Source organism: Delphinus delphis, chromosome 10 (assembly GCF_949987515.2).
Source record: "Delphinus delphis chromosome 10, mDelDel1.2, whole genome shotgun sequence".
NCBI classification, from domain to species: Eukaryota; Metazoa; Chordata; class Mammalia; order Artiodactyla; family Delphinidae; genus Delphinus; species Delphinus delphis.
Window position 1 is genome coordinate 81,383,058 of NC_082692.2, and position 27,946 is coordinate 81,411,003.

A 27,946-nucleotide genomic window follows, 5' to 3' on the forward strand; every position below is an offset into this window, starting at 1 on the left:
TTCAATTTACCCAGGAGTCTTTTGAATAAAAATAATCCTGTGTCTCAGCTGGTAAATTCTATTCTGATAAGGCAAGTAAATACATGTAATTATAAAGTTACAATTCTCAAAGAGGAGAGTAATCCTTCCCTTATCCACTGGTAAAACAGCTTATAATTATTATACAGCTGATAACAAAGATTTGTCCACAAAATCCCACTAAATCAACAAGCCTGATTTGATTGATTAAAACTTCTAACATCAGGACATTTCTAATAGACCGTGTGCAGCAATAGAGTCTTTAAAATGTGGGCCACAAATTGGTGAGACTGATGGCAAGGAACTTGGCTCTTCTGAATGGCCACAGAACAGCCAAGAGAGGCCACCTGCTTTATTTATAGGAACCAGATACTAAACTAGTAACAAATGACAGTATTGGGCTTTTGAAATACTTGTTATCTTGGTCATTAAAAATCTCACATTTATTCAGACTATACAGCCATGTGTCAGATTATCAAAAACTTAGAAAGCAGCTAATAGATCTTAGCAATAGTAATTATTTATTATTAATTCAGACTCAGGTAAGGTTTTTCTCCCACACTTAGTTTTTACGTGTCACTCAGTTTTTCATAGATGCTGGGTTGGTGGACACGCCTGCTCACCTCTGCTAACTTTTACTAGCTAGGCAATAGTGGGTGTTCTGGGAATGTGAACCAATTTTAATATTAATAGAAATAAAGTCAATTTTGAAGTTTATTGGCTAAAACAAAGTATAGTGTCAAGTTAAACACAAACTATCACTAGAATTGTTCAAAATATTCCTGCTTCTTTGTATCACTTTGTCTTTCTCTGTCACCACCGACAATGAAGAGTTTGCTCTGTTTAGAAAAACAGAGGGAACTAAATCATCCTCTAAGGTTGGGTAAACTATAATTGAATGAAGAGAGATTTGTGAGAGGAGCAGAATTTATGCTCTGACCCAGAGAAAGCAAATGAAAAATTTACATTGAGTCTAAGAGAAATTCCTCAGAGAGCCCTGTAGTTAGCAACTTTTTCCCCACTGGAAGCACTAAGAACAAGACTTTCTGTGACAGGACACTTTGGGTTTTGACTGGTTTCTCATTTTAACTGAGCTCTACTGCAGGGGAACAATTTCCAATGCAGTGAGTCTGGAGTGTGGTTTACTGGGCCCTTCAAAATGAGGGTGACATCCATTTGTCTGTCATACTTCTCTTTGGATCTTCCCCTGTATTCCCACATCTCTGCCTCCACACAGATTCCATCTGATGTTATAGCTTCATCTCAAACAAAGCATGACTAGGTCCTAGTGTCATCCTCTCCCAGCCGCTCTATATAGTTTCCATCTTTGACTTTCCCAAATCCATCAACTGTGCCATCCTCCTCCTGGTCATAGATTTAAACCATAGCTCCCCACTTTGTCTCATCTCTTTTTCTATCTCTGCTCTTGTTCCTACTCACTTTTACCTCTATGTGGCAAATCTGCTTGGGTTTTAGGTTCTACCTAATACTGTAGATTCTGGCTACTAACTTGATTGCCCTACTCAGTTCTTTTCACCCACAACATGTTGCTGCAAAACCGTTACTTTCTACAGGACAGCCTCCTGATCTCCTCAGGTCCTGGCTTGCAGTCTTTGCCACTATTATGATCCCAGTACCAAGTCCCAAATACGGAACAGATCTGATGACTTGCTTCTGATCCTTTACTAAATTTCCTCCTTCTTCCTTTTTTCCAATGATTCAAATCTTACTTATTTCCATGTTCAGCTTGGAAATTCTCCTTTTATAATATTTCGCTGCTAACTCACATCTGTAAATGTACTATAATTATAGTTGTCAATATTGAGTAAGCTTTAAAAAAGGGTATGCCATATTCAATATCCTGTGATAAACCATAATGGAAAAGAATATGAAGAAGAATATATACACATAGTAGAAATTAACACGACATTGTAAATCAACTATACTTCAATAAAATCAATTAAAAAATGAAATAAAGGGTATGCTAATAAACGTGGGCTGAGCTACCACAGGCACAACTTAAAGGACACAAATGTAGTCCCTTGGCATAAAAAGCACAGAGGTTGGTTTGTATTTAGTTTCCTTTACAGGATCTTTATGGCTAATATGATCTACAAATTTCTATATTTTGTTATCTATGATCAGAACCAAGAGTAGAGTTAGAGCAGAATTCTTCCATTTTCCCTTGTTTATTAGGCAGGACCAATAGAATTTTGGGATAGGTCTTATCTTGGTGTGGGGCAGCCGTGTTCCCAGGAATCACATATATGGCTATTAGTGAGTGTCCCTTGTATCTATCTAAGGTCATTTATCACATTAGATGCAACTTCCACAAGAGAAAGAAAAGAATACCACTGAAGACTGGAAATGTGAAAAGTTCTCTGGCTTTTCCTCTATCGATAAAGGTCTTAGGTGCTTATTATAGGATAGCAGCTATTATCGTGAAAGGAGGCGAGTGGCAGAAAAGGTCACCTACACATTTTCAGGCTACATAAATTTGGGGCCCAGTATCCTCTTTGAGCTCATCTTCAATTCTCCTTGATAGGGTGGACATCGTAAGGTATCAACATTTCCACAAGCCAGACTAGTGGTTATCTGGGATGCCCCAATGGCTATTGCTACTAAGAGAGAAGCAGATTCTCTTCGGGCAAACACTGGTTAACATTTTATATATATTAGTTTGTATTGCTGATTTTTAGTTTTGTTTTATTTCCCCAGTTATTTAGTAACTGACATCATTTCTTATATTTCTAAACATCCTCCTTAATGTCTAAAGCTCAATGGCTTACACATAGTATTTATCATATTAATTAATTAAAAAACACAGGCATATATCTTGGAAATGTTTTAATTTAAATGATACAAATCTAAAAAAAAGAAAGATACAAACCTGTCTAACAGACTTAGACATTTCAAAGCTTCTTCCTAGTAGCTCAGATAGACCTTTGATATAGTCAATACTATATTATTAAGGGAGATAATCTTAGTTGTGGTAGTTTGCACATTTCAGCATGTATACCATCCTGCTACATATGGTAAGCGTACATTAAATGATGGGGATCATTTATTACTTCTGGAATAATAAGCATAGTGTGAAAATAAGAGAAGTGCTCCTTTTAATCTTTTGGGAAAAATTAAAAGTGAGGTAACTTTCTTTTCTAGGAGTATACTACAAGCTAATATTATAATTAAGGGTCTCTGCTGACAACAGAGTTACAGGGAGGATCACTAGACAGAATAAGTCCACCATAGCATGTGCTAGTTTCTAGTCATTTCCAAGTGATACACACTAGTATGATTTGCTTATGGAGACCCGCTCCCCTTTCAGAACAGAAGAAGAGATAACTTTTTACAACCTGAGGCTCACTGGTCACTTTGACCCTGAAAACAGTCTGAGATCAACATTTTAATCAGAGTTATATACCTACATTGATGAACCCATCAACTCCTTGATGAATTTTCTTTACAGTGCAGCCTTACCATTTTTCTTTCACTGAAATTATTTTTAATTGGATCAATTATGTTGCATTTACATTTTTAAGAACTTTTAATTCAATCATATGTTTTAATGTCCATATTAAACTTTGGCAACTGGAGCCCCTCCTATTTTCATTTTTCTTTTGTGATCATTACTTCTATTAAGTCCATATGGTGCACATCTAAGTTTGTAAGGTGGAGAATCTCAGGGAGGCAGAGAGTGAGAGAAGAAAGAGATACAAAGAAAGAAGCAAACAGAGAAAAATGGACTGCAGCTGTTCTGGAGGCTTGACTTCAAAGGAAGACGGGGCTACACAGTAGGGTCAAAATATCCCTAGACTTTATCTTGAGGAGAAGGACTCTAGGGAATAACGGCACCAGCATGCTAATTGGAGAAATCAAGCTGTCCCCAAAATGATACTCCAGAAGTCTATGCAAGGGGCTGCTTGATCACTGTAATCTGAATCTGTTGATGATGTGGACAGGACTTTTGCATAGTTTTCATATTAAACTGTCTATTTTCACTTCTCTACTATAGTGGTTCTCCAAGTGTGGCTTACAGAACCCTGGGGGAGGTCCCTGATGTAAGAACTACTTTTAAAGTAGTAGTAGTAGTAGTGGTGGTGGTAGTAGTAGTAATAATAATCTGCCCTGATGAAGCAAAAGTAATTGTGGGTAAAACTGTGGGCATGTGACCATGGGATCAAGCAGCATGAATCTGTAATAGTTATTCATGTTATTTTTCACCACCTCACGTTCGCAAGGAAAAGTTGCCACTTTCAAGTAAGAATGTTCGTAATGAACAGTAAAAAATACAATAAAAATTAATTGTATTAAATCTCAACCCTTGAGTACACATATTTCTAATATTCTGTGTGATCAAATGGGAAGCATACAAAAGGCACTCTGCTGCATACTGAACTATGACGGTTGTTCTGAGGCAAAGTACTTGTATAACTGTTTGAGTAGAGAGCTAAACCACCCACTTTTCCATGGAAGAATGAAGAACACACTATGGTTGTTCAGACTTAGACACCTGGCAGACATGTTCTCAAAAATGAGTGAAGTAAGTCTGCCACTTCAAGGACAACAGCTTAGCATTCTGTGGATTATAAGGAAAATTTTTATTTTCAAATGAAAATCAGAATTCTGGAAAAATTGCATCTACCACCTTGACAGCTTCTCAAAACTTAGAAGCTTTTCTGATAATGGTGTGATATTAACAGATGTCAATTTTTTGATATTGTATGTTGAAATGTGTTAACCTTTGGAAGATCTGCATAATCCAAAATTTTCTGTATGATTAAATCATGCACATGTAAAATCCACTTACTGTGCAAGACAGACCAATAGACTTCAATATCACAGAGCATAAAAAGTTCATTGACTACAGGCTCTTTGGTGACACTAATGGTGGACTCTGGGAGGGCTCACACCAAGGAGTACTTCCCAGAACTTCTGCTCCAGTGCCCTTGTCCCTGTGGTGAGCCACAGCTGCTCCCTGCCTCTGCAGGAGACCCTCCAACACTAGCAGCCATGTGGCTGATGGTCTTGGTTCTCTGGCCGGGGGTCAGGCCTGAGCCTCTGAGGTGGGAGAGTCGAGTTCAGGACATTGGTCCAACAGAGACCACCCCCACCCCCGGCCCCTCGTAATATCAACCGGCGAGAGCTCTCCCAGAGATCTCTGTCTCAACACTAAGACCCAGCTCCACTCAACAACGAGCAGTAAGCTCCAGTGCTGGACACCTGATACCAAACAACTAGCAAGACAGGAACACAATGCCACCCATTAGCAGAGAGAATGCCTAAAAACATAATAGGTTCACAGACACCCCAAAACACACCACCAGACGCAGTCCTGCCCACCACAAAGACAAGATCCAACCTAATCCACCAGAACTCAGGCACCAGTCCCCTCCACCAGGAGGCCTACACAACCCACTGAACCAACCTTACCCACTGGGGGCAGACACCAAAAACAACAGGCACTACAAACCTGCAGCCTGTGAAAAAGAGACCCCAAACACAGCAAGTTAAGCAAAATGATAAGACAGAGAAAAACACAGCAGATGAAGGGGCAAGGTAAAAACCCACCAGACCAAACAAACAAAGAGGAAATAGGTAGCCTACCTGAAAAAGAATTCAGAGTAATGATAGTAAACATGATCCAAAATCTTGGAAATAGAATGGAGAAAATACAAGAAACGTTTAACAAGGACCTAGAAGAACTAAAGAGCAAACAAACAATGATGAACAACATAATAAATGAAAATTAAAATACTCTAGAAGGAATCAGTAGCAAAATACTGAGGCAGAAGAACGGATAAGTGACCTGGAAGATAAAACAGTGGAAATAACTACTACAGGGCAGAATAAAGAAAAAAGAATGAAAAGAATTGAGGACAGTCTCAGAGACCTCTGGGACAACATTAAACACACCAACATTCGAATTATAGGGGTCCCAGAAGAAGAAGAGAAAAATAAAGGGTCTGATAAAATATTTGAAGAGATTATAGTAGAAAATTTCCCTAATATGGGAAAGGAAATGATCAATCAAGGCCAGGAAGCACAGAGAGTCGCAAACAGGATAAATCCAAGGAGAAACACGCCAAGACACATATTAATCAAAATATCAAAAATTAAATACACAGAAAAAATATTAAAAGCAGCAAGGGAAAAGCAACAAGTAACATACAAGGGAAACCCCATAAGAGTAACAGCTGATCTTTCAACAGAAACTCTGCAAGCCAGAAGAGAGTGGCAGGACATATTTAAAGTGATGAAGGGAAAAATCTGCAACCAAGATTACTCTACCCAACAAGGATCTCATTCCGATTCGACAGAGAAATTAAAACCTTTACAGAGAAGCAAAACCTAAGAGCATTCATTACCACCAAACCAGCTTTATAACAAATGCTAAAGGAACTTCTCTAGGCAGGAAACACAAGAGAAGGAAAAGACCTACAATAACAAACCCAAAACAATTAAGAAAATGGGAATAGGAACATACATATCGATAACCACCTTAAATGTAAATGGATTCAATGCTCCAACCAAAAGACACAGACTGGCTGAATGGATACAAAAACAAGACCTGTATATATGCTGTCTACAAGAGACCCAATTCAGACCTAGGGACACACAGAGACTGAAAGTGAAGGGATGGAAAAAAGATATTCCATGCAAATGGAAATCAAAAGAAAGCTGGAGGAGCAATTCTCATATCAGACAAAACAGACTTTAAAATACAGACTATTACAGGAGACAAAGAAGGACACTACATAATGATCAAGAGATCAATCCAAGAAGATATAACAAGTGTAAATATGTATGCACCCAACATACGAGCACCTCAATACATAAGGCAAATGCTAACAGCCATAAAAGGAGAAACTGACAGTAACGCAATCATAGTAGGGGACTTTAACATCCCACTTTCACCAATGGACAGATCATCCAAAATGAAAATAAATAAGAAACACAAGCTTTAAATGACACATTAAACAACATGGACTTAACTGCTATTTATAGGACATTCCATCCAAAAACAACAGAATACACTTTCTTCTCAAGTGCTCATGGAACATTCTCCAGGATAGAGCGTATCTTGGGTCACATATCAAGCCTTGGTAAATTTAAGAAAATTGAAATTGTATCAAGTATCTTTTCTGACCACAACACTATGGGACTAGATATCAACTACAGGAAAAGAACTATAAAAAATACAAACACATGGAGGCTAAACAATACATCACTAAATAACCAAGATATCACTGAAGAAACCAAAGAGGAAATCAAAAAATACCTACAAACAAATGACAATGAAAACATGACGGCCTAAAACCTATGGGATGCAGCAAAAGCAGTTATAAGAGGGAAGTTTATAGCAGTACCATCCTATCTCAGGAAACAAGAAACACCTCAAATAAACAACCTAACCTTACACCTAAAGCAATCAGAGTAAGAACAAAAAAACCTGAAAGTTAGCAGAAGAAATCGTAAAGATCAGATCAGAAATAAATGAAAAAGAAATGAAGGAAACAACAGCAAAGAGCAATAAAACTAAAAGCTGGTTCTTTGAGAAGATAAAAATGATAAACCATTAGCCAGACTCATCAAGAAAAAAAGGGAAAACACTCAAATCAATAGAATTAGAAAAGAAAAAGGAGAAGTAACAACTGACACTGCAGAAATACAAAGGGTCATGAGAGATTACTAACTATATGCCAATAAAACAGACAATCTGGAAGAAAGAGACAAATTCTTAGAAAAGCACAACCTTCCAAGACTGAACCAGGAAGAAAAAGAAAATATAAACAGACCAATCACAAGCACTGAAATTGAAACTGTGATTAAAAATCTTCCAATACACAAAAGCACAGGACCAGATGGCTTCACAGGTGAATTCTATCAAACATTTAGAGAAGAGCTAACATGTGTCCTTCTCAAACTCTTCCAAAATATAGCAGAGGGAAGAACTCTCCCAAACTCATTCTACAAGGCCACCATCACCCTGATACCAAAACCAGAGCAAGATGTCACACACACAAAAAAAACTACAGGCCAATATCACTAATGAATATAGATGCAAAAATCCTCAACAAAATGCTAGCAAACAGAATCCAACAACACATTAAGAGGATCATGCACCATGATCAAGTGGGGTTTATCCCAGGAATGCAAGGTTTCTTCAATATAGGCAAATCAATCAATGTGGCACACCATATTAACAAATTGAAGGAGAAAAACCATATCATCATCTCAAAAGATGCAGAAAAAGCTTTCAACAAAATTCAACACCCGTTTATGATAAAAATCCTCCAGAAAGTAGGCATAGAGGGGACTTACCTCAACATAATAAAGGCGATATATGACAAACCCACAGCAAACATCATTCTCAATGGTGAAAAACTGAAAGCATTTCCATGAAGATCAGGAACAAGACAAGGTTGCCCACTCTCACCACTATTATTCAACATAGTTTTGGAAATTTTAGCCACAGCAATCAGAGAAGAAAAAGAAATAAAAGGAAGCCAAATCAGAAAAGAAGAAATAAAACTGTCACTCTTTGCAGATGACATGATACTATACACAGAGAATCCTAAAGATGCTACCAGAAAACTACTAGAGCTAATCAATGAATTTGGTAAAGCAGCAGGACACAAAATTAATGCACAGAAATCTCTTGCATTCCTATATACTAATGCTGAAAAATCTGAAGGAGAAATTAAGAAAACACTCTCATTTACCATTGCAGCAAAAGAATAAAATACCTAGGAATAAACCTACCTAAGGAGACAAAAGACCTGTATGCAGAAAACTATAAGACACTGATGAAAGAAATTAAAGATACTACAAACAGATAGAGAGATATACCATGTTCTTGGATTGGAAGAATCAACATTGTGAAAATGACTATACTATCCAAAGCAATCTATAGATTCAATGCAACCTCTTTCAAAATACCAATGGCACTTTTCACAGAACTAGAACAAAAAATTTCACACTTTGTATGGAAACATGAAAGACCCCGAATAGCCAAAGCAATCTTGAGAAGGAAAAAGGGAGCTGGAGGATTCAGGCTCCCTGACTTCAGACTATATTACAAAGCTACAGTAATCAAGACAGTATGGTACTGGCACAAAAACAGAAATATAGATCCATGGAACAGGATAGAAAGCCCAGACATAAACCTATGCACTTATTTTTGATAAAGGAGGCAAGAATATACCATGGAGAAAAGACAGCCTCTTCAATAAGTTGTGCTGGGAAAACTGGACAGCTACATGTAAAATAATGAAATTAGAACACTCCCTAACACCATACACAAAAATAAACTCAAAATGGATTAAAGACCTAAATGTAAGGCCAGACACTATAAAACTCTTAAGGAAAACACAGGCAGAACACTCTATGACATAAATCACAGCAAGATCCTTTTTGACCCACCTCCTAGAGAAGTGGAAATAAAAACAAAAATAAAGAAATGGGATCTAATGAAACTTAGAAGCTTTTGCACAGCAAAGGAAACCATAAACAAGATGAAAAGACAATGCTCAGATTGGGAGAAAATATTTGCAAACGAAGCAACTGACAAAGGATTAATCTCCAAAATATACAAGCAGCTCATGCAGCTCAATATCAAAAAAACAAACAACCCAATCCAAAAATGGGCAGAAGATCTAAACAGACATTTCTCCAAAGAAGATATACAGATTGCCAACAAACACATGAAAGGATGCTCAACATCATTAATCATTAGAGAAATGCAAATCAAAACTACAATGAGGTATCACCTCACACTGGTCAGAATGGCCATTATCAAAAAATCTACAAACAATAAATGATTGAGAGGGTGTGGAGAAAAGGGAACCCTCTTGCACTGTTGGTGGGAATGTAAATTGATACAGCCACTATGGAGAACAGTATGGAGGTTCCTTAAAAAAGTAAAAATAGAACTACCATACGACCCAGCAGTCCCACTACTGGGCATATACCCTGAGAAAACCGTAATTCAAAAACAGTCAAGTACCACAATGCTCGTTGCAGATCTATTCACAATAGCCATGATATGGAAGCAACCTCAGTGTCCATCGACAGATGAATGGATAAAGAAGACGTGGCACATGTATACAATGGAATATTACTCAGCCATAAAAAGAAACGAAATTGAGTTATTTGTAGTGAGGTGGATGGACCTAGAGTCTGTCATACAGAGGGAAGTAAGTCAGAAAGAGAAAAACAAATACCATATGCTAATACATATATATGGAATCTATAAAAAAAAAGGAAAAAATGGTTCTGAAGAACCTAGGGGAAGGACAGGAATAACGACGCAGACGTAGAGAATGGACTTGAGGACACGGAAGGGGGAAGGGTAAGCTGGGACAAAGTGAGAGAGTGGCATGGACATATATGCACTACCAAATGTAAAACAGATACCTAGTGGGAAGCAGCCACATAGCACAGGGAGATCAGCTCGGTGGTTTTTGACCACCTAGAGGGGTGGGATAGGGAGGGTGTGAGGGAGATGCAAGAGGGAGGGGATTTGGGGATATACGTATACGTATTAGTTGATTCACTTTGTTATACAGCAGAAACTAACACACCATTGTAAAGCAATCATATTCCAATAAAGATGTTAAAAATAAACAAATAAATAATTTTTAAAAATTCAAAAAAAAAGTTCGTTGAAATAATTTCAGATTCTATGTTAAAACCTATCTGTAATAAAGACACTGTTACAGGTTTTAGTGTAGTATCAAAGAATAATATTCAGAATTATATGAAATGATTATTAAAAACTGCTCTGTTTTCCAGATACATAGCTCTATGAGGCCAGATTTTCTTCATATACTTCCACCAAAACAGCATATTGCAACAGATCTGTTGCAGAAGCAAATATTAAGCTAGATATTAAAGGGATTTGCAAAGCCATAAAACAGTGCTGCTATTCTTACTAAAATTTTTAAAAGATATATTTAATTCTTCATAAATTATAGTTTATATACTTACATGTAAAATATATAATACAAAAATTAAAAGTTTATTATTTAAAAAGTGAGTATTTAAAAAGTTCCAAGTAGTTATTCCTCTTACCAGATTAATTTATTAATCAGTTAAATAAATTAATAAATATCGACAGTTATAACCCAAAATAAACAAGAGATCTTTGGGGTTCTCCAGTTTAACAAGTAGGGAGGCCTCAGACCAAAAAGTTTGAGAACCCTTGGCGTCCCATGATGAAAAATTCCTGGAGCAGCATTTCTAAGAGTGTTTTTACCAGAACACTAATCTCATGATATTCATAATAAAAGGGCTCCACCCTGGAATATGTTTGGAAAATTTGGAGACTCATAACATGTGCCATTCTTGGAGAGCTGCAATGCTGATTAAAAGCTCAGAGAAGTACTGCATTTGCTTCATCTTATGTAATCCAGTGTTTCCTAATGTTTGTCTCAGGAAGTTTGTGAATGCAGCAACATGCTGGACACCTGATCCCGAAGAAGGCGGGTACTGGCACTGTGGAAATCTACAGTAACTTACCTTCAAGCCGGACCACCAGCGGCACCTTGAGTTCCAGCTCCCGGCAGGCTCTGGTGATCCCATTGGCAATAATGGCACAGTTGACGATGCCGCCAAAAATATTGACTAGGATGGCTTCAACCTGAAATAAAAAATAGGAAGGTGCCCATCAAAATGCTGACAGTCAACATTCCCCCAAATAATTCGCTAAACAACAGAGACAATTAAAATAATCATCTTTAAAAAAAACAGAATAGGAACTATAAAACAAGACCCAGAAAATGTTGAAGTTAAAATTTAGTATTTAATTAATAAATATCAATACATAACATTACCATATTAACCCAGATTATCCTATCAATCACTTCTCTGAATTCAAAATAAATTCAGTCACCACTCATTTCTTATACACTGTCTTCTGCTGTGTCTTATACTGGGCTGGCCAGAAAGTTCGTTTGGGTTTTTCTGTAAGATGTAACATATGTTAAGATGTAATGGATGTTATTTATGCATAGTGACATTTAAAATTTCATGTAGTTACGTCTTTTCCCTCCATGGCTTATACTTGAATTTTTACCTGTCCTGGTACCTCATAAAATATTTCAAAACTAGTAACATTAATTATTTGTTGTTTTGTATTATTAGGTAAAAATTCCAATTTTTCTATGCTTCCTTAATACCTCTTTGATATGCTAGAGGTATATTCTCAAAAGTCAGAGATAGCTTAATTATCTTAGATAATGACCTTTTTGATTAAAAAAAAAAGACCCCCAAAATAAAAAGATACAAGCTCACACTACAAGGATATAAGAAAAGTCAAGCCACTGACTAGAATTTTTCAGAAATGTAAATTTAAACCCATCATGTTAACCTGCTTATACATATTCCATACTAAAAGGCATGTGGGCCAAAAAAACTGTACTTGCCCTGACTTGATAAATAGTTGTAAGAAAATCCTGTATAATTAACATGAAGAACGAGATAATGAAGAGAATTCATTACCTAGATTAATTGATAACACCCACAGATAACGGCTATTCATCAAGCTGGAGGCATCAAAATTCCAACAATGGAGTCACAATTAAATTATGCTACACTAATTGCAAAGCATATATGTGTGTGCTGCATGCCATTTTTAAATCCCATTATTTCAATATGCTAAATTAACTACACAAAATATATGAGAAAAGGATACCTTACATTTGTTCAGCACTTAACTCTTTAAAAAGTGCCATTACATGAACCCTCATTTTTAATTTTGATCCCTGCATTACAGTACAGTAAGTACAGTGATGGTTAGCCCTCTATAGCTGATAAAGCCATTCAGAAAATTCACATGATGTGTCCCAGTGTGACATAGCTAACAAGTAGCAGTGGTAAGGCTCAAAGTCAGGCTCTAGATTGCCTACTGATTCTTCATTCATGCCAGCTGCTGGAGCTGGAATCTTGGGCAAGGGCCCCACCCTGCCTCGAACGTGGTTTCCTCACCTATAAAATGGGAATAATAGTACCTAGTCCATAAAGTTGTTGAAAGGCCTAAATAAGACGTGTGAGATGCTTATTACATGCCTGTAAGGTACCTAATGGATATTTACACATGCATTTATTTCAACAAGCTATGGTGAAAGTGGACAGGTTACCTAGACAGCAAGTATAAGAAGAAAACCTTTCAGTAGACTGCAGCTATGTTGAATTTGAATGTAACAGAAACAGAAACTTATTAAAGTTCAGTAAAAAGGTAATGTTTTAAGAATAAAATAAATGAGCAATATTTTCCAAACCAATTAGACACTGGAGCTACTCCCAAAAAAGAAATCTCCCATTACCATTCACAGTAGGCTGACTGGTAAGCAGAAGCTTGCTTTCTAATGATGGCTATTAAATGCTGTTAGTATTGAGGCCTGGTACAGCAGTAGTTTTCAAATAGCTGTGGGATGGAGAGGAGCCTGCCAGAACAATGGAAGACAAAAACCACTCAAGAGCAATAATGACTCCACAGGGTCCAAGAGAGAAACTCAGAAAGAGCAGAGGCTCATTCAGTTTTTGTAGGAGAACTAAGCTTTCTAGTAAAGTACACAGTGGCTCCTCTATACCTCTGCCATGGTGCAACCTGCACATTCCTTAGGGATGAGTTCAGATGTCAACAACTTCTCAGTGAAGCTTTTCTGTGTCATCAAGTTAGGGTGAATCATTCTCTTTAATCCATCTAAAACAGTATGATTGTTCTATAGAGTAGGCACACCACACACAGCAAACATATGTGAAGTCATCCACATAGGCAGGAGTGAGGCACAAGAGGCAGGAAGATGCCCCTGGCCCTGTGATCCAATGCTTCTCAGTAGATGTATACCCTGGAGCAAGAGTCAGATATGAGCTGTGATTCTGGTATTGCCTCATTTAGTATCAGTCCCATGAGTCCTTCATGTCAGTTATCTCACTGTCTTTAACAAGCATCTGACAAATACAGATACTCTTCATACAACAATGTGTACCTAAAAGTGAGCCAACCACTTCAACTGGTACTGAACCCAAGGAAAAGCTCTCTTTTCCAATGGTGGATGAATAGCTGGCTTTGTTAGGTGTGCTGAAAGAAGGACAACTGTTCTCCAATGCAGTATATTCATCTCTCACCCTGTATCCCCATGCCCAAGATACAACACCCTGGGTGGGTCACCTTTGCGCTCCTCTACAACAGGAGTTTTTTTTATAAGCAGCTAGCACAATCCATGACATAGTGTAATCACCTAATAAATAATGGTTTCAAGAGTGAATGAAATTAATTTCAATAGACACTTAATGGCCATCTCCCAAACCTGGCACAGAGTTTAGTGCTTGGGAGATGGAGATGAATAAGATGTCATCACTGCCCTCAAAGAGTTCAAAGACAAGTTTGAGGCAGACCAGCAAACTGGCAATTACAATCCTGGCTCCTTAGTCTCACGGAGCTAAGACCAGGGCAACACTAGTGGTACAGACTGCTGTAGCGAGAGGGGCCTTTTGGAAGAAGTGATGTTCCAGGTGACAAAGAGGAAGAGCGAGCAGGAACTTAGGTAAAAGAGGGCAGCCAGGATGAAGCCAGAGCTGTCACCCAAGTTAGTTCATTCAGGACCTACAGGCTGAATGGGGAAGTAACCTGAGAAAATCCAGATGAGGTAAAGAGTGGCAGGCACTAGAGGCCAGGGATGGGAACTTGGTTCTTTTGCCTTATTCCTTGCTTTCCCAGAGCTGGGTGAAGACAAGCTTTGAAAGTCTCCCTCAGGGGTAGAGGGGGAGTGATGGGAAAGGGAGACAGGGACAGAGAGAAGAGTGAATGCGTGAGCAAACATGAGATGAGAAATACAGAGCAACCATCTGAGAGCACGAGAGACAGTGAGAAAGACCAGCAGTGAGAGAGGGAGCATAAGAGAATGTGACACAGAGAAAGAGAGAGAGAAAGAGAGAGAGAGAGAGAGAGAGAGAGAGAAGAGAAAAAGAGTTTGATACTAACAAAGAGACACAGAAGTACACACGCTGTGTAGCTCAGGGACATGGGATCATTTAGGACATGTGGCGTATCACGGAGCACCAAGAGGAAATCACCACCAGGAGTGATGGGAAGACCCCACACCACCAGAGACAATGCCATTCTCTCCTCCTGTAAAGTAATTTGTTGCAGTCACGCACTTTAATGGAAATCTGATTTAAGGTTTCACTCTGGGCCAATTATTAACTACTGTAATCTGCAATCTCAAACTGAGAATGAAATTAAGACAGTTTGAAAATGAAAGCCTTGTGACATCATTATTATTACTTGGCACTTATAAAGCATGTCAAATTTTCAATGTGTGCCTCACGTGTTCATTTATTATTACAACCCCTAATTGCTGCTCCATGACAATACCAATAGAAACTTTTTAATAGTCTTTTTCTTCCCCCCGGCAAAGCGCACATTTTTAAAAAGTCAGTGCTAGGTCTATTTACGAACCCGAAACTCTCCCAGAAGATTCCTAGGTGCTTTCAGGAGCAGGCTTTTCTACATTCTCAGCTGAGGATTACAAGGGCTGCTATTTACTGTTTCACAAAAGGAAAGATCATCTAGCAAGGCAGTTATGGAGCCAGATCCACTGCACAGGTCCCTGGACCCCAGCCAGCTACTCCCAAGGAGGAGTCTGTGGTGGCAGCTGTTGGCAGCTGTGCAGGTGGCCGGGCAGTCCAAATGCAGGTTTTTCAAATGTCTGCGTGTATTTGGCTTTGCAAAATACACTCTGGCTGCAGATGTCAGTCCACAATTAAAAGTAAAGAATGAACTTCCAAAGAAGAAAAGCTACAGCCTTTGGTATTTATCAAGCTCCTCTCAACCCTAAATGAACAAACAAAAATCCCAACTAAAACCCTTTTTGGGGAACATAATCCTTTTCAGAATATAATGAACGTTAGGCAAGCTCAGTCAGATAAGTTCACACACACACAATTTTGCGACATAATTTTAGGTAAGTCCTCGACTAAGCTGCTTCTTTAGAATTTGGCCTCAAAGGCAGATAATGGCAAAGGGTAACTTGCAGCATATAGAGATAGCACAGGGGAATTGTGAACTCTTTGCAACTATTTACAGAATTTTGTTAGAATGTGCACTTTCCCCAGAAAAGTGTTCATAATCTTTAAGAATTGAAAGATTAACAATAATGACAAATACAACAATAGCTAACGTTTACTAGGTATCTATCAGGTGGTTGGCAGTATTCTTTTTTACATATATTAACACATTTAACACATAAGTAGTATATGAGATGGATATAATTTTTATTCCCATTTTACAGATAAGAAAACTGAGAGTACCAAAGACCTGGAGAATCACTGGGGCTACAGCTTTACCATCAAATATCTTTTGGAGCCAGCAAACCTATTGAGGTCCCACAGTACGTACTTTGCTTAGTATTTTCTCATTCATTACCAGAGCGGATTCTGCCGTAAACATGTGAGGTAGGTAACACCTATCCCATTTTACAGATGAGAAAAGTGAGGCTCAGAGAGGTAAAAGTGACTTGTACCAAATTATGCAGCTAGTATGTGATCAGAATCAAAACTTCAGTTTTTTTTTTTTTTCTTTAAGGTTATCCTGACTCCTTTTAATGACAGGCAAATTTTGACAGATTGCTGAATGAAACAATATATTCTTGAAAGCCTACTCTGTGCTAGGCACTCTTTTAACCATTGAGGCTAACAAGAAAGATTTTTCTAAAACAGACCAAAAAATGTTCTGTATCCATTATCTGAAATCGTAAACCATGATATCGGTTATGAAGGGGAGGGAGACTTTGGGTATTTTGAGATCATAGGACAGGACTCATGTTACACTGGGTGGTCAGGGAGGGCCTCGTGTACGCAGTGACATTTAGCGTAGGATCTGAAGGACAGTCTAGAAGAGGCCAGGTAGAGTATGAGAGGAATGAAGAGTAAGTACTTTGAGACAAGAGAACACCATGGGCAAAGGTCAAGGGGGCAGAAGAGAACTTGGTGCCTTTGAGAAACTGAACTGAACCTGGAGGAGTAACAGGAGGCTGGGGCTTGCAAAGTGAAGTGGTGGGAAATGAGATGGACCACAGCAGCAGGAACCAAATCAGTCTTACAGAGCAAATGCCATGAGTAGGGGATTGAAAAGCCTTTGATTTCTAGACACCTGTAAAGACTTCGGGGCATCTGGCCAGGAAACTACCATTTATTCAGCATCATCCACAGTACACTCACATTAAGTTTATAAGATAGGTTTTATAACCTCTATTTCATGGATAGACTGAGGCTCTGAGAGTTCAGGGTTTCTTAGCTATTAAGGAGTCATAGTTTCAACCAGGGTTTGTTTTACCATACTACACGCAGGGCTGTCTGGAACAGCTGGGTGATCGTAGAGGCACTGCTCACATACGTGAGGGGTCAGCAAACTTGTTCTGTTAAGGGCTAGTCGGCTTTGAGGGCCAGTCTCTGTTCCAGCTACTCAACTCTGCTGTTGCAAAATTAGAGCGGTCACAGACAATATTTAAATGAATAAGCAGACTGTGTTTCAATAAAACTTTATTCGTATAAACAAGTGGGACGCCAGATTTTGCCCATGGGCCATAGTTTGCCACCCCCTGACACAGACACGATTTGACTGATGGCTATCCTCAAATTCAGTGCAACCATCACTCCTCCTTTGCATCATTTGATATTTCTTTGATAGTGAGTTTTCAGATTTTAAGTTCTCTTCCTTTGTTGGACCATTTTCTTGCTCTCACCAACAGCATTAATGTACCTAGGCTGCAGTGATGGCTGATTAAATAAATGTGTCCATTCCAACATGAATATCATTCCTTTGGAACAAACCTGTATCTTTAACAAGTTCATAAAATGCCTTGAATGCCTTTGCTTTATTCTTTTTCTCTCCCTGACACTGGCTGGAAACGAACAAATAGAAAGACTTCAGCAATAAGCCTGCCATTTTGAAATGATTATTGCAAATAGTTAAGTACTATACTGCATTTAAAACACACTGTAGTGTATACATTAAGCATAGTAAGTGCAACTACTGGGTTTTGTCTGCTTCTTCCAGTTCAGGTTGCTAATTTAGTCCCAGTGCAGTAGGCACTGCTGATAAAAATCAAGCAAGCATGTTTACATTAGGCAAGATAAGGACTTTCTTTTAATCACAAGTTATTTTAATTCTGAAAGTTGTTGCTCTTATTTAAGCATCTGTTTTTGTGGAACTGTTTTTCTCTTTTTTGTGGTTGTTTTTATTTTCCTGCTGAATTCTAATCATGTCTTCTAATCCACTGGTGGCCAACGAAGGAAAATAAATGGTGAAGGAAATTAGATGCAGCTTGGGAAATTGATGTTTGTATGCCTGGCTTTAATAAAAACACTCTGCTAAATTAGAGGGGAGTCTAAATGGATTCAGTCAATAAGGAAGTGATTCAGGTGAGGCATTCAATCTTGGGATTTGCTGTAATCTTACAAATAAGCCGTCAGATCAGTCCACTTGGGACCAGATTTGCCTTTTGCTGAAATCTGAGTGAGCTTCTACAGCTTGCTTTTCTACTTTCTGTTTATTCTTTAAGTTTGAAATTATTTTCTTTTGTATGAAATCAAGCCCTGGGATCCTTGGGTTAAAGCAAATGATGTCCAGATTTACAAATGATATGAGAACAACAGTGTTTCTTGAAAAACACCTGCCCACTCTACCCTTTTAGTGTCTTCCGAGGAAGAAATGCTTTTAATGAGTAAACAATCCAACCTGAAAAGCTCAGAAAAGGAAATATCTTAAACATCACTCTTAATCCCAAACAACATTTCAGCATTTTAAATTAATCAAGATAAACACCCAACCATTTTATTCCAACTTTGGAATATCTATCTGTTATCCCAAAACTGATAGCATGGAAATGACATCTGATGGATGAACAATATTTTGTTGGAGAGCCAAGTTTCCATTAAGCTTGACCTCTGAGACCACCCAGGGTGAAACAAGGAAAATGTGTCTAAATCATCCTTGTTCTATTTACTTATTCCTGAATTCTTCACCATACGTGTATCCTGCAATCTTCTCCTCACTAGAATAAGTAAAATGGTATGGAGGATTAGCATTTATTGAATGTTAATTTTCCTAGGTGCTAAGAGTGATGAACTACAACCGTCCCTGGCAAGTAAGCTGAGACTCAAGGAGCTTAAATAGGTTGTCCAAGGGCACATAGATATTAAGCAGTGGAGTGAGGATTTGGACCAAGTCAGTCTTACTTCAAAGTCCATGGTCTTTCCACTCCCTCCTACTGTCTTTCAGTCACTTCTATGACTAATCAAGAGCCCCAGTTCTATTTGGTTTTATTTCCAAGCTTCAAGGGCACAGTCCTGAGTTCTATATTCTGGTGTCCAACTATTTCTTGTTTTTAAATCTCACTGCTCAATTAAGATGGACCAGAGGTAGATATCTTTTGTAGTTTTGTGGACCAATGGTTTTGGTTCTTTACAACCCAAAATGTTCCCTGTTTACTGATAAAAGAGTTGTCCAGAGTTTGTGGTTTGCAATCCCTGCTTAGATAGGACTATGGAGGGGTCATGATGCTCTAAGAGCGAGTCCAAAACCCAGAGTCCCTCCTGAACTGGGACAGATGTCCTTATAAGACCCCTCTCTGCAGACTGGTAAGCCCCCCTTTCCCCCTTTCCGATGCGTTGAAATTTATCCCTTTGCCAAATCTATTATTTCTATTTTTATGATCAGGAAAATTCGAATGGAGAATTATGCCATTAGAGACATCACTGTTGATACAGATTTTAAATATCAGACCATGGAATGGCCAGTGGGAGGTATGGTAACTCTGTGTGAGCGGCTATTCAAAGTGCTGCGTTGAGACTAATGATGGAGTCACATCCTGGTTCAGAGAGCTCTGTGACCTATTAACAATGCCTGCTATTGTAGTGGAGGAAAGAGTCAAAGCAAGTGTGTTATAGATTTGTCTTCCTAACTTTGGAGTTACCTAACATATATTTTGATAATTAGTACTTAAAGATTTAGTCTGTCAACAATTTCCTCTTTTAATGGCTTTTATTCAACACAAAGAAAATATCAGACAGTCAGAAAACCCAATGCACATCCAGCATGATCACTAACAATCTCATTAACTATGCATGTTTAGGTATATTACAATTAAAAAAAATTGAATACGCACTTCCAGCACTAGATAGGACCAAGGCACCTTCCATTATGAATACTGGTTTAGTCTAACAGGTTAAAAGATACTATGCATACTGAACCATATAAATTATAAAGCCATACTTGCTCCCAAGACGAGTGCCTATTTCCTTAAGTCAAAGCTTTCTAAAGTGTATTCTATGAGGCATTAGGCTTATATAGTGCTTCATGAAAAAAATAATCTGGTCAAATAGTATGGATTCTAGCTTATGAGAGCTTTAGCAGAGGATCTGTGTTCTAACTTAGGATACCCAACTTTAGTCATCTTTTGCAGAAGAGTCAAAGGGTGGAAAACTTGATCCCCAGAGAACTGTCAAGAAAAGTGTTCAGGAGCTGGTATATTGGGTAGTTAGGTGACACAGGAGTCTAGGGTCCTTCTCCCCAAAGACGCCAATCATTGCACTATTTAGGTTATATTTATAAGTATCTGTAAAACTGGAAGGCTTTTTTTTTTTTTTGCGGTACGCGGGCCTCTCACCGCTGTGGCCTCTCCCGCTGCGGAGCACAGGCTCCGGACGCGCAAACACAGCGGCCATGGCTCACGGGCCCAGCCGCTCCGCAGCACGTGGGATCCTCCCGGACCGAGGCACGAACCCGCGTCCCCTGCATCGGCAGGCGGACCCTCAACCACTGTGCCACCAGGGAAGCCCCTGGAAGGCTTTTATAATCAAGAACAGCAACCGTGAATGCCTCGGCCAGTCAAAGTGTGGGACACAAATGCTTCCCCAGTTGTCAGTAAACATGGTGGTGGTGGTTAAAGTCAACTATTAACAGGATTTTCAGGAGAAGGTAAAATCTAAAGATGGAAATACTGTTTGGCATTAAAAGTAGGTACAGGAGACAAGAAATTAAAAGGACCGAAGAACACAGAGATTCAAGGGAACTGCACAGACATGTTTTTTATCTTTTTACAGAGACATTTTCCAAATCCTTTTGAACTGAGAATCAGAACCATTGCCAGGATTACAAAAACCACTTGAGCATTTAGAATGGCAAATGCAAGGTTCTTTTTGAGTGCCCTGTGTTTAAAATAGCTCTTGCAAAAACTACTATGATGTGTAATTTGGCCACAGAGCCATTTGAAGCTAAAAGAAAAAACAGAGCAAGGGGATTTTGGTTCTATGCTTTCACTGGAAGCCTCAAGAGACTTCAGGAAAGAGAGAGACAGAGACAGCGAGAGACAGAGACAGAGAGAGAGCTCACTTAAGAAATGAGCTATTAAAATTGACTGTTAAGAAATATTTTGGTTACAAAACTGCCTTCCCAGCTTAACAGATAATTGTTTTCAAGGCAGGACACTCATTGCTTATAATGCAATATCTATATTTTATTTGTAATGGAAGCTACATTGGTGCAGATTAAGAATATTTATTGGCACATTCTTTCTGAGCAGTATTTTGTCCAATCACCTCAGACTTATGTCATCTTGATGAATGTGAATATGTATACTCCATCATCATTAGTTGGAGAGTTAATACAGAGAACACCCATAAAATTGGCAACTTGGTGAAGAACCCATTTATTAATCTATAAACAGGATGTCTATCTGTCTACTGTTGTAACATAATAATCTCCACAGGGTAACTGCTCCTACAGAAAAGGAAAAAAATGTTTCTATGGGTGATTTTTTTGCCTTTCTACGTGACTGACATCAATTAAAGAAAAAAATTAGCTAGGCAGACAGAGCCAAAACTTAGGACCACACAGATTCACACTTCACACCACAGAGAAATGAACATAAATTTAGTTAATCGCAAAACCCACTGTTTCTGTAAATAACACGTCTATGTAAGATGAAGGTGGCATGTAATGATGCCCCCATACATCTGTTCAAATCTATCTGATCATTTAGTTTTCTGGAAGAACAAGGGGTTGACAAAGATTCTTATCAAAACCCCTAAGGGAAAAATACGTGAATGGGAAAAGTAAAAATATAAGCTTCCAGGTAAGATCTCAATAAGTTATAAGCTATTTATTACACACTAAAATTTATGTTAAAATTCTTTTAAGTAAAATAATTTTTAAAGCAAATACATGTGTTTCTTTTCATAACGGATCTCATCAGTATATTTGGGAAAATCAGTTTACTGCCATATTTCTTTGTAAGAACAAGCTTCCAATTTATTTCCTGAAGTCCCACCCTTTATTCATCCCAGTAAAATGACCTCCAACCCCAAACCTTACACCCAGAATCTTAAATTCCAAAACTGTCATTGAAGGTAATATTCTTTAGCATCAAAATTTTAAATTCAGGTGAATTAATTCAGGCAAAACACATAAACCAATGAAAACTCCAAAAAAGGTACCATTTAAAATACCTGAAATTATTAAAAATCAATATCCCATTTGAATTAGGGCTCTTCTAAAATGTCTGGGCAGGACGGTTGCCTGGTAATATTTAAAATCAGGAGGAGAGGAAAATCTACAGAATTCATTCTACATCTACTAGCAGCATCAGATGTCACTGTCACCAAAAAGCAGCTCTGCTGTAGACAATATTTTAAAATTACTGATATCACTGTCTGACCTCACTGTAATCTGTTGTGTGGAAGTTTGATATATTTATTTAGCTGTTCAGCAAATGTCTGAATACCATATCTGGAGCAAATTAAAAACTACATTGGCAAAGCACTCCCCACAGCCTGATAGGAATGAACTTTAACCAAACTCTTTGTACCTCAGTGTCTAAATCACTGATTATCTCCCATCCCTGGTTAACCTTTCGCAGACCTCAGTGGAGTTCTCAAGTTGTTAGACTCCCTTTACAAAAGGATTCAGAACACTCTACCTCCTGAGGCACACACTCAACAATCAAAGGATGTCCTTTGGGACCTATCTGTGCTGTAAGTCTGCATTCCCACCCTGCTCCTCTGGGTCCTGGAAGGCTGACTCCAGGGGCTGCATCAATGAGCTCCTTTCCCCGGCTGGCATCCGGGAAGCCTTGGCAAGAGGAGAGGGAAGTTGGGGTGTTTCTATTCCTCCAGGTCCTTCCCAGCAAGGTTGTCTTGAGTGGCTGTGTCCCTTCACAAAAGGTGGACAAAGTCTTCATTTCAGACTTGCCCCAGGCTCTTGTACTTTCTCTTATGGTTTGCATACCCGCTACCCCCCTCCTCATTATCAATCTCTTTGTAAATAAACTTTCCTCCATATACTGAGTTGAGTGAACCATAATTTCATAGCAAGACTGATAACATCCTATTTTGACCAACTCAGCTTCAATTTGAGAAAATCCGTTCTTTGGAGGCTGAAACAGATTCTAGAACTGGAAGCTTAATTTTAGTTTAGTTTTCCTCTCTCTACAACATATCCATGGACATGAATTAAACAATAAAATAAATGGAAAAATCTGAACACTCAGTTTAAGCCATTTAATGAATATTTTCAAACACTTTCTCTTGTTCTTTCTGGGAGATGGCTAGCACCTACAAATCAGAAATTACTGCTCATTAACTGTCTGAATCTACACCCAAGGCAAAGGCCAGAAAAGGAAAACAAGCCAAAATCCTTTAGTATCTTGGGTTCTGTCCATTATAAATGACAAATGATAGCTTGTCAGGTGAAAATGAGCTTCTCAGCACTGAAATGACTTCATTTGGTTTATTAGCTGCAAACGAAAACTAAGGAAGGCCCGTCTAGAAGGTGACTTGCAATTCTTATTTTCAGCATAATGACAGACAGGCTCAGTAAGTCCGAATCCCCATGCGGCCTCCCAGTCTGCCTAAAGGAACACAAGTAACAGGGAGACAAACCTGAAAAGATGGTTAATAAGTAAAAATGTAGGTCTGCAGCCTTGGACAAAAGATGATGTTTAACTTCCATGAAACTCCAATGACCCAGCTGCAAGTAGTGGCCTCACATTTACCTCAAAAGTCACACTATTCTGTTTTGTCAATAAACTGTCACTGAGCCATTAATGGTCAACAATAAAATACACCCCAAGGGAGTAGGTGTAGGATGGCTTTACAAACAAGAAAAAATGTACAGAAGGAAAAAGAAGCTCTCAAATCACATATGATCCACATAGCTTTTCAGGAAGTGAACAGCACCTGGTAAGGCCAGACCTGCACACACACTACCTGAATCCACATAGTTTAGATAAGCATTTGCTTTCTGATATGTTAGAGTTTCTTTCTCTCTACCTTACATCTGCAACTGCTCTTTATTCTCTGAAACATCTGGACAAAAATCCCTTTGTTTGTGGAAGCCCACTTCATCCATCTCACACAGTCCCTCAGCATGAGTTTATTTCTTGAATGTGTACTTTCCCAGGTGCTAGATCCGAAGGGTAGTCTTGAATCTACTTAATGACTGTTCATGTTGTACCAAAGGGGAATCTCCTTGATTGACAGACACATTTTTATAAATGCCTTGAAGTGCCTCTTTTTAAATTTCTTTTTATTTTTAAGATTATTCTGAAAAAAATCATGTCCAAGTTTTCAGTCCAGAAACCCTGGGATAGTCTTCTAAGGTGCTCCAGACTTGTTAAGGTCATCTCCCATTTCTTGTGTGCCCCCAGTAAGCTGACACTTCTGCCTCACAGTGTGATCTGTAAGGTTTCCTTTCACACCCTGTCATCTAGCTTCACCCCAAAGTTCTTATCAGCTGGGAGGATCGTAATTCCTGCCCAAGCAGGTGTGAGAATAGGAATTCCAGCCCAGTTTTATGCTGTAGTTCCAAATGGCTGTCTTTATAGATGCACAAGGTACATAAAGTTTAATCAATTTCATGATGAAATCTACTTCAAACCTCTGACAACTCTGATTGTGCTGCTCAATACAGATTCTCAAAAATTATTAAAATATATGGTATAGTGTTACAACAAGTGAGTTAAGGCAAGAGCAATATGAAACATAATTGTGACAGGTAACCACTAGAGGCCAGTATAATTCAACATGGAGAAGGAATTTATAATCAATCCCTGTGGAAAAACTAACATTATTTCTTCCACTTAAAAGTGGAGCTCTTGTGAATTGGAGAAAAAAATGATGAAGAAAGCTTTTTTGATTCTCTAAAGACGAAGTTTCAAACTGTAAGAAAGATGAGTTAAGAAAAGATGAGTCATGAAAAATTGGGGAAAAGAGAATTGTTGTCTCCAAAAAAAAAAAAATAGTACTGCCATATAATGTTTGACATTTCACCAATGTAAGCATAAATTTTCAACCTACTTGGCTTAACTGTGAGCTTTTCCATAAATGTTTCATTTGGCACTGACATTAAAAATAATTAAAGATCTGGAATACCTAGAAAGTGCCACAGTAATCTCATCTTCAGGGCAATCATCATTGCTAGCTGCCCAGACGACGCCAAAGGTTTTGAGAAGGGGTGGAAAAACTGTACATTTGCAATTTCCTTACCTTAAAGAATTTTATTTAGAACAAGTACCTAATGGTTCCTTCTCAAACATGGAATAATTCACATAAATTCATCTAGCACTCCATTCATACTGTATAATACATTTCTTAATAATGGTGGTACATGATGCTTAGAGTACTTTTTAACAAGGAACTGAACCAGCTTCTCAAAACTAAAAATAGGAGTAGAAATGAGAATCGGATTCTTTAATAGAGCTCAGACAATAATTGTTGGCAGGATCCTGTGTAGGAGATTTTAATTTTTAAGAGTGAAGGCGGAACAATTTAACATATAAACCACAGACAGGTAATCTTCCTCTGTCCTGCAGCAGGGAAAGGCATCTTATGTAATGTGGACATGCCAAGGAGATTAATGAACCATAAAATCTTAGAAGCGGACAGGACCTGAGAGGTCAGCCAACAGCAGCTTGAAACTTTTCAAAGACAGGGAGCTTCGTCTTTTGCAAGCTGGCCTATTTCATTGTCTCGGCTGTAAATGTTTGAAAATTATTCTTTAATCCTCATATTGTGAATCCAACACACAGCAAAATGTTGTTTTGGTTTCTGAGGTCAAAAAGAGGAGTCAAGATACAAAGAAAAACAACATATGATCCTGACTTTGAGGTGCTGTAAAATTCCACCCATGCGGTTCTGATTCTGACCTCTGACCCATAAGTACTGGCTCTATCAGTTGCAAGCTATGTGAACTAGTTAACTTCTTTGGACGTCAGTTTCTTCATCTGTAAAATGAGGATGATAATAATAATAATACCCACCTTGCAGGGTTGGTGCCAGGACTAAATGAGGTAATTCAAGTAAAACACAAAGCCTATTACCTTGCAAATGATAAGTACTCCGTAATCGCCATTACTGCTAGGCACTGTTTAGTCAACAAATAATTCATTCAATCTTTACCAAACTCCTACGAGTTATGACTTATTACCATTATTTGTAGAGACAGGAGAACTGAGGCTCAGAATGGTGAAATAACTTGCAACGCTCAGCAGATAGTTAGTGGTCAGATAGGGTTTCAACATGGGTTGGTTTGACTACAAGAGCTTTAACCACTACATACAGCTGCTTCCATGAAATACCTGCTTAAAATCACAAATTAAGATGAAAATTTGGGGAAATGCAATGGGGTAGAAAAAGGAAAATGGAATTGGATTTAGTCCAAGGAGACTTACAGCCAGCCCAATGCAAGGCCAGGCATTCATTGTAACTGGGGTACCTTACCTAGAAAGCATGCAAAACAATGGAATGACCTTACTGAAATATACTGACTTACAAATTATTTGAGATTTTCTTTTGTAACAGTGCATTGTACCATAAATGGAAGTGAGGAAGACACCAGTCTAGAACAATGTTTTCCAAAATAAATTAGACTGTCTATAGGCAAATTATCTGAAGTTTTCACCTTTGGCTTCAGGAGAGGTGATAGAATAAAAAAGAAAGTGAGAGGGATATGAGTACAGGATAGGGTAGGAAATAGTAAAATATTTCCTTGCTATTGACTTAAGGAAATCCATGCACCACAAAGTAAAACTACTGACCTTTCTCTGTAAATTTCTTCAATAAGGGGAACCTCAAGGGTACCACCCAGTCTACTACTATGCTACAACATGACCTACATACATGCTAAAGAGCTCTTTTTATGCTAAAAAAAATCCTCCTCTAGGCAGGATGATATAGTAAAAACTAAACAAGCAAAGATATACACATATACACATGCTTGTTGTATGTTCCAAACTAGAAATTAACAAGAAACATGGTTATCATTTTGCCCTGTTCCATTGCCGTAACCCTAGTTTCACCTTCAGGCACATATGAGTTTTATCAATAACCAGGTAAACAAGTAATATTAAGAATAGTTAACTTTTCATTAAGAGCATGACTGTGTCACGTATATACTAAGCATGTCATAGGTATTAGGTCCTTTTATCCTCATAACAAGTTCAGGTGTGGATGCTGCAGGGCATGGAGGTTAGTAACTTGCCCAAGATCCTACAGCTACTTGATATCTGAGCTGGAATTTCAATCCAGGTCTACCTGACCATAAAGCCCAAACTCTTATCCAACATGGCACATGATCCACCACATTCAGAGACCCACTGCCTTGCCACCTTGAGGGTACATCAGACTTCTCTACTATAGTACAACATGACTCCAGACACATGCTAAAAGAAAGCCTGTTTATATTTCCCCAAATAATCCTCCTTCAGTAAAAAACAAACAAGCAAAGAAGCAAGCATATAAAACATTTCACTACTAGTCAGGTAGGAGGCTTGGATCTGTACTCTGCCCTGAATTAGGTATGTGGCCTTGGAAACATCTCTTCATCTCTCATGACATCAACTGCATCACCCTTTCAGGAAATCCT

General features: G+C 38.4%; 1 protein-coding gene across 2 annotated transcripts in view; it reads right to left on the reverse strand.

The window, feature by feature from the left end:
* The window catches only part of SUCLG2 (succinate-CoA ligase GDP-forming subunit beta), a 245,659-nt gene that overhangs the window by 14,733 nt on the left and 202,980 nt on the right, over positions 1-27,946 (reverse strand). For both annotated transcript variants that reach the window (XM_060022865.1, XM_060022864.1), the window contains one exon: positions 11,542-11,662. In XM_060022865.1, the coding sequence (XP_059878848.1) occupies positions 11,542-11,662 (121 nt within the window). The remainder of the gene's footprint in view (positions 1-11,541; positions 11,663-27,946) is intronic.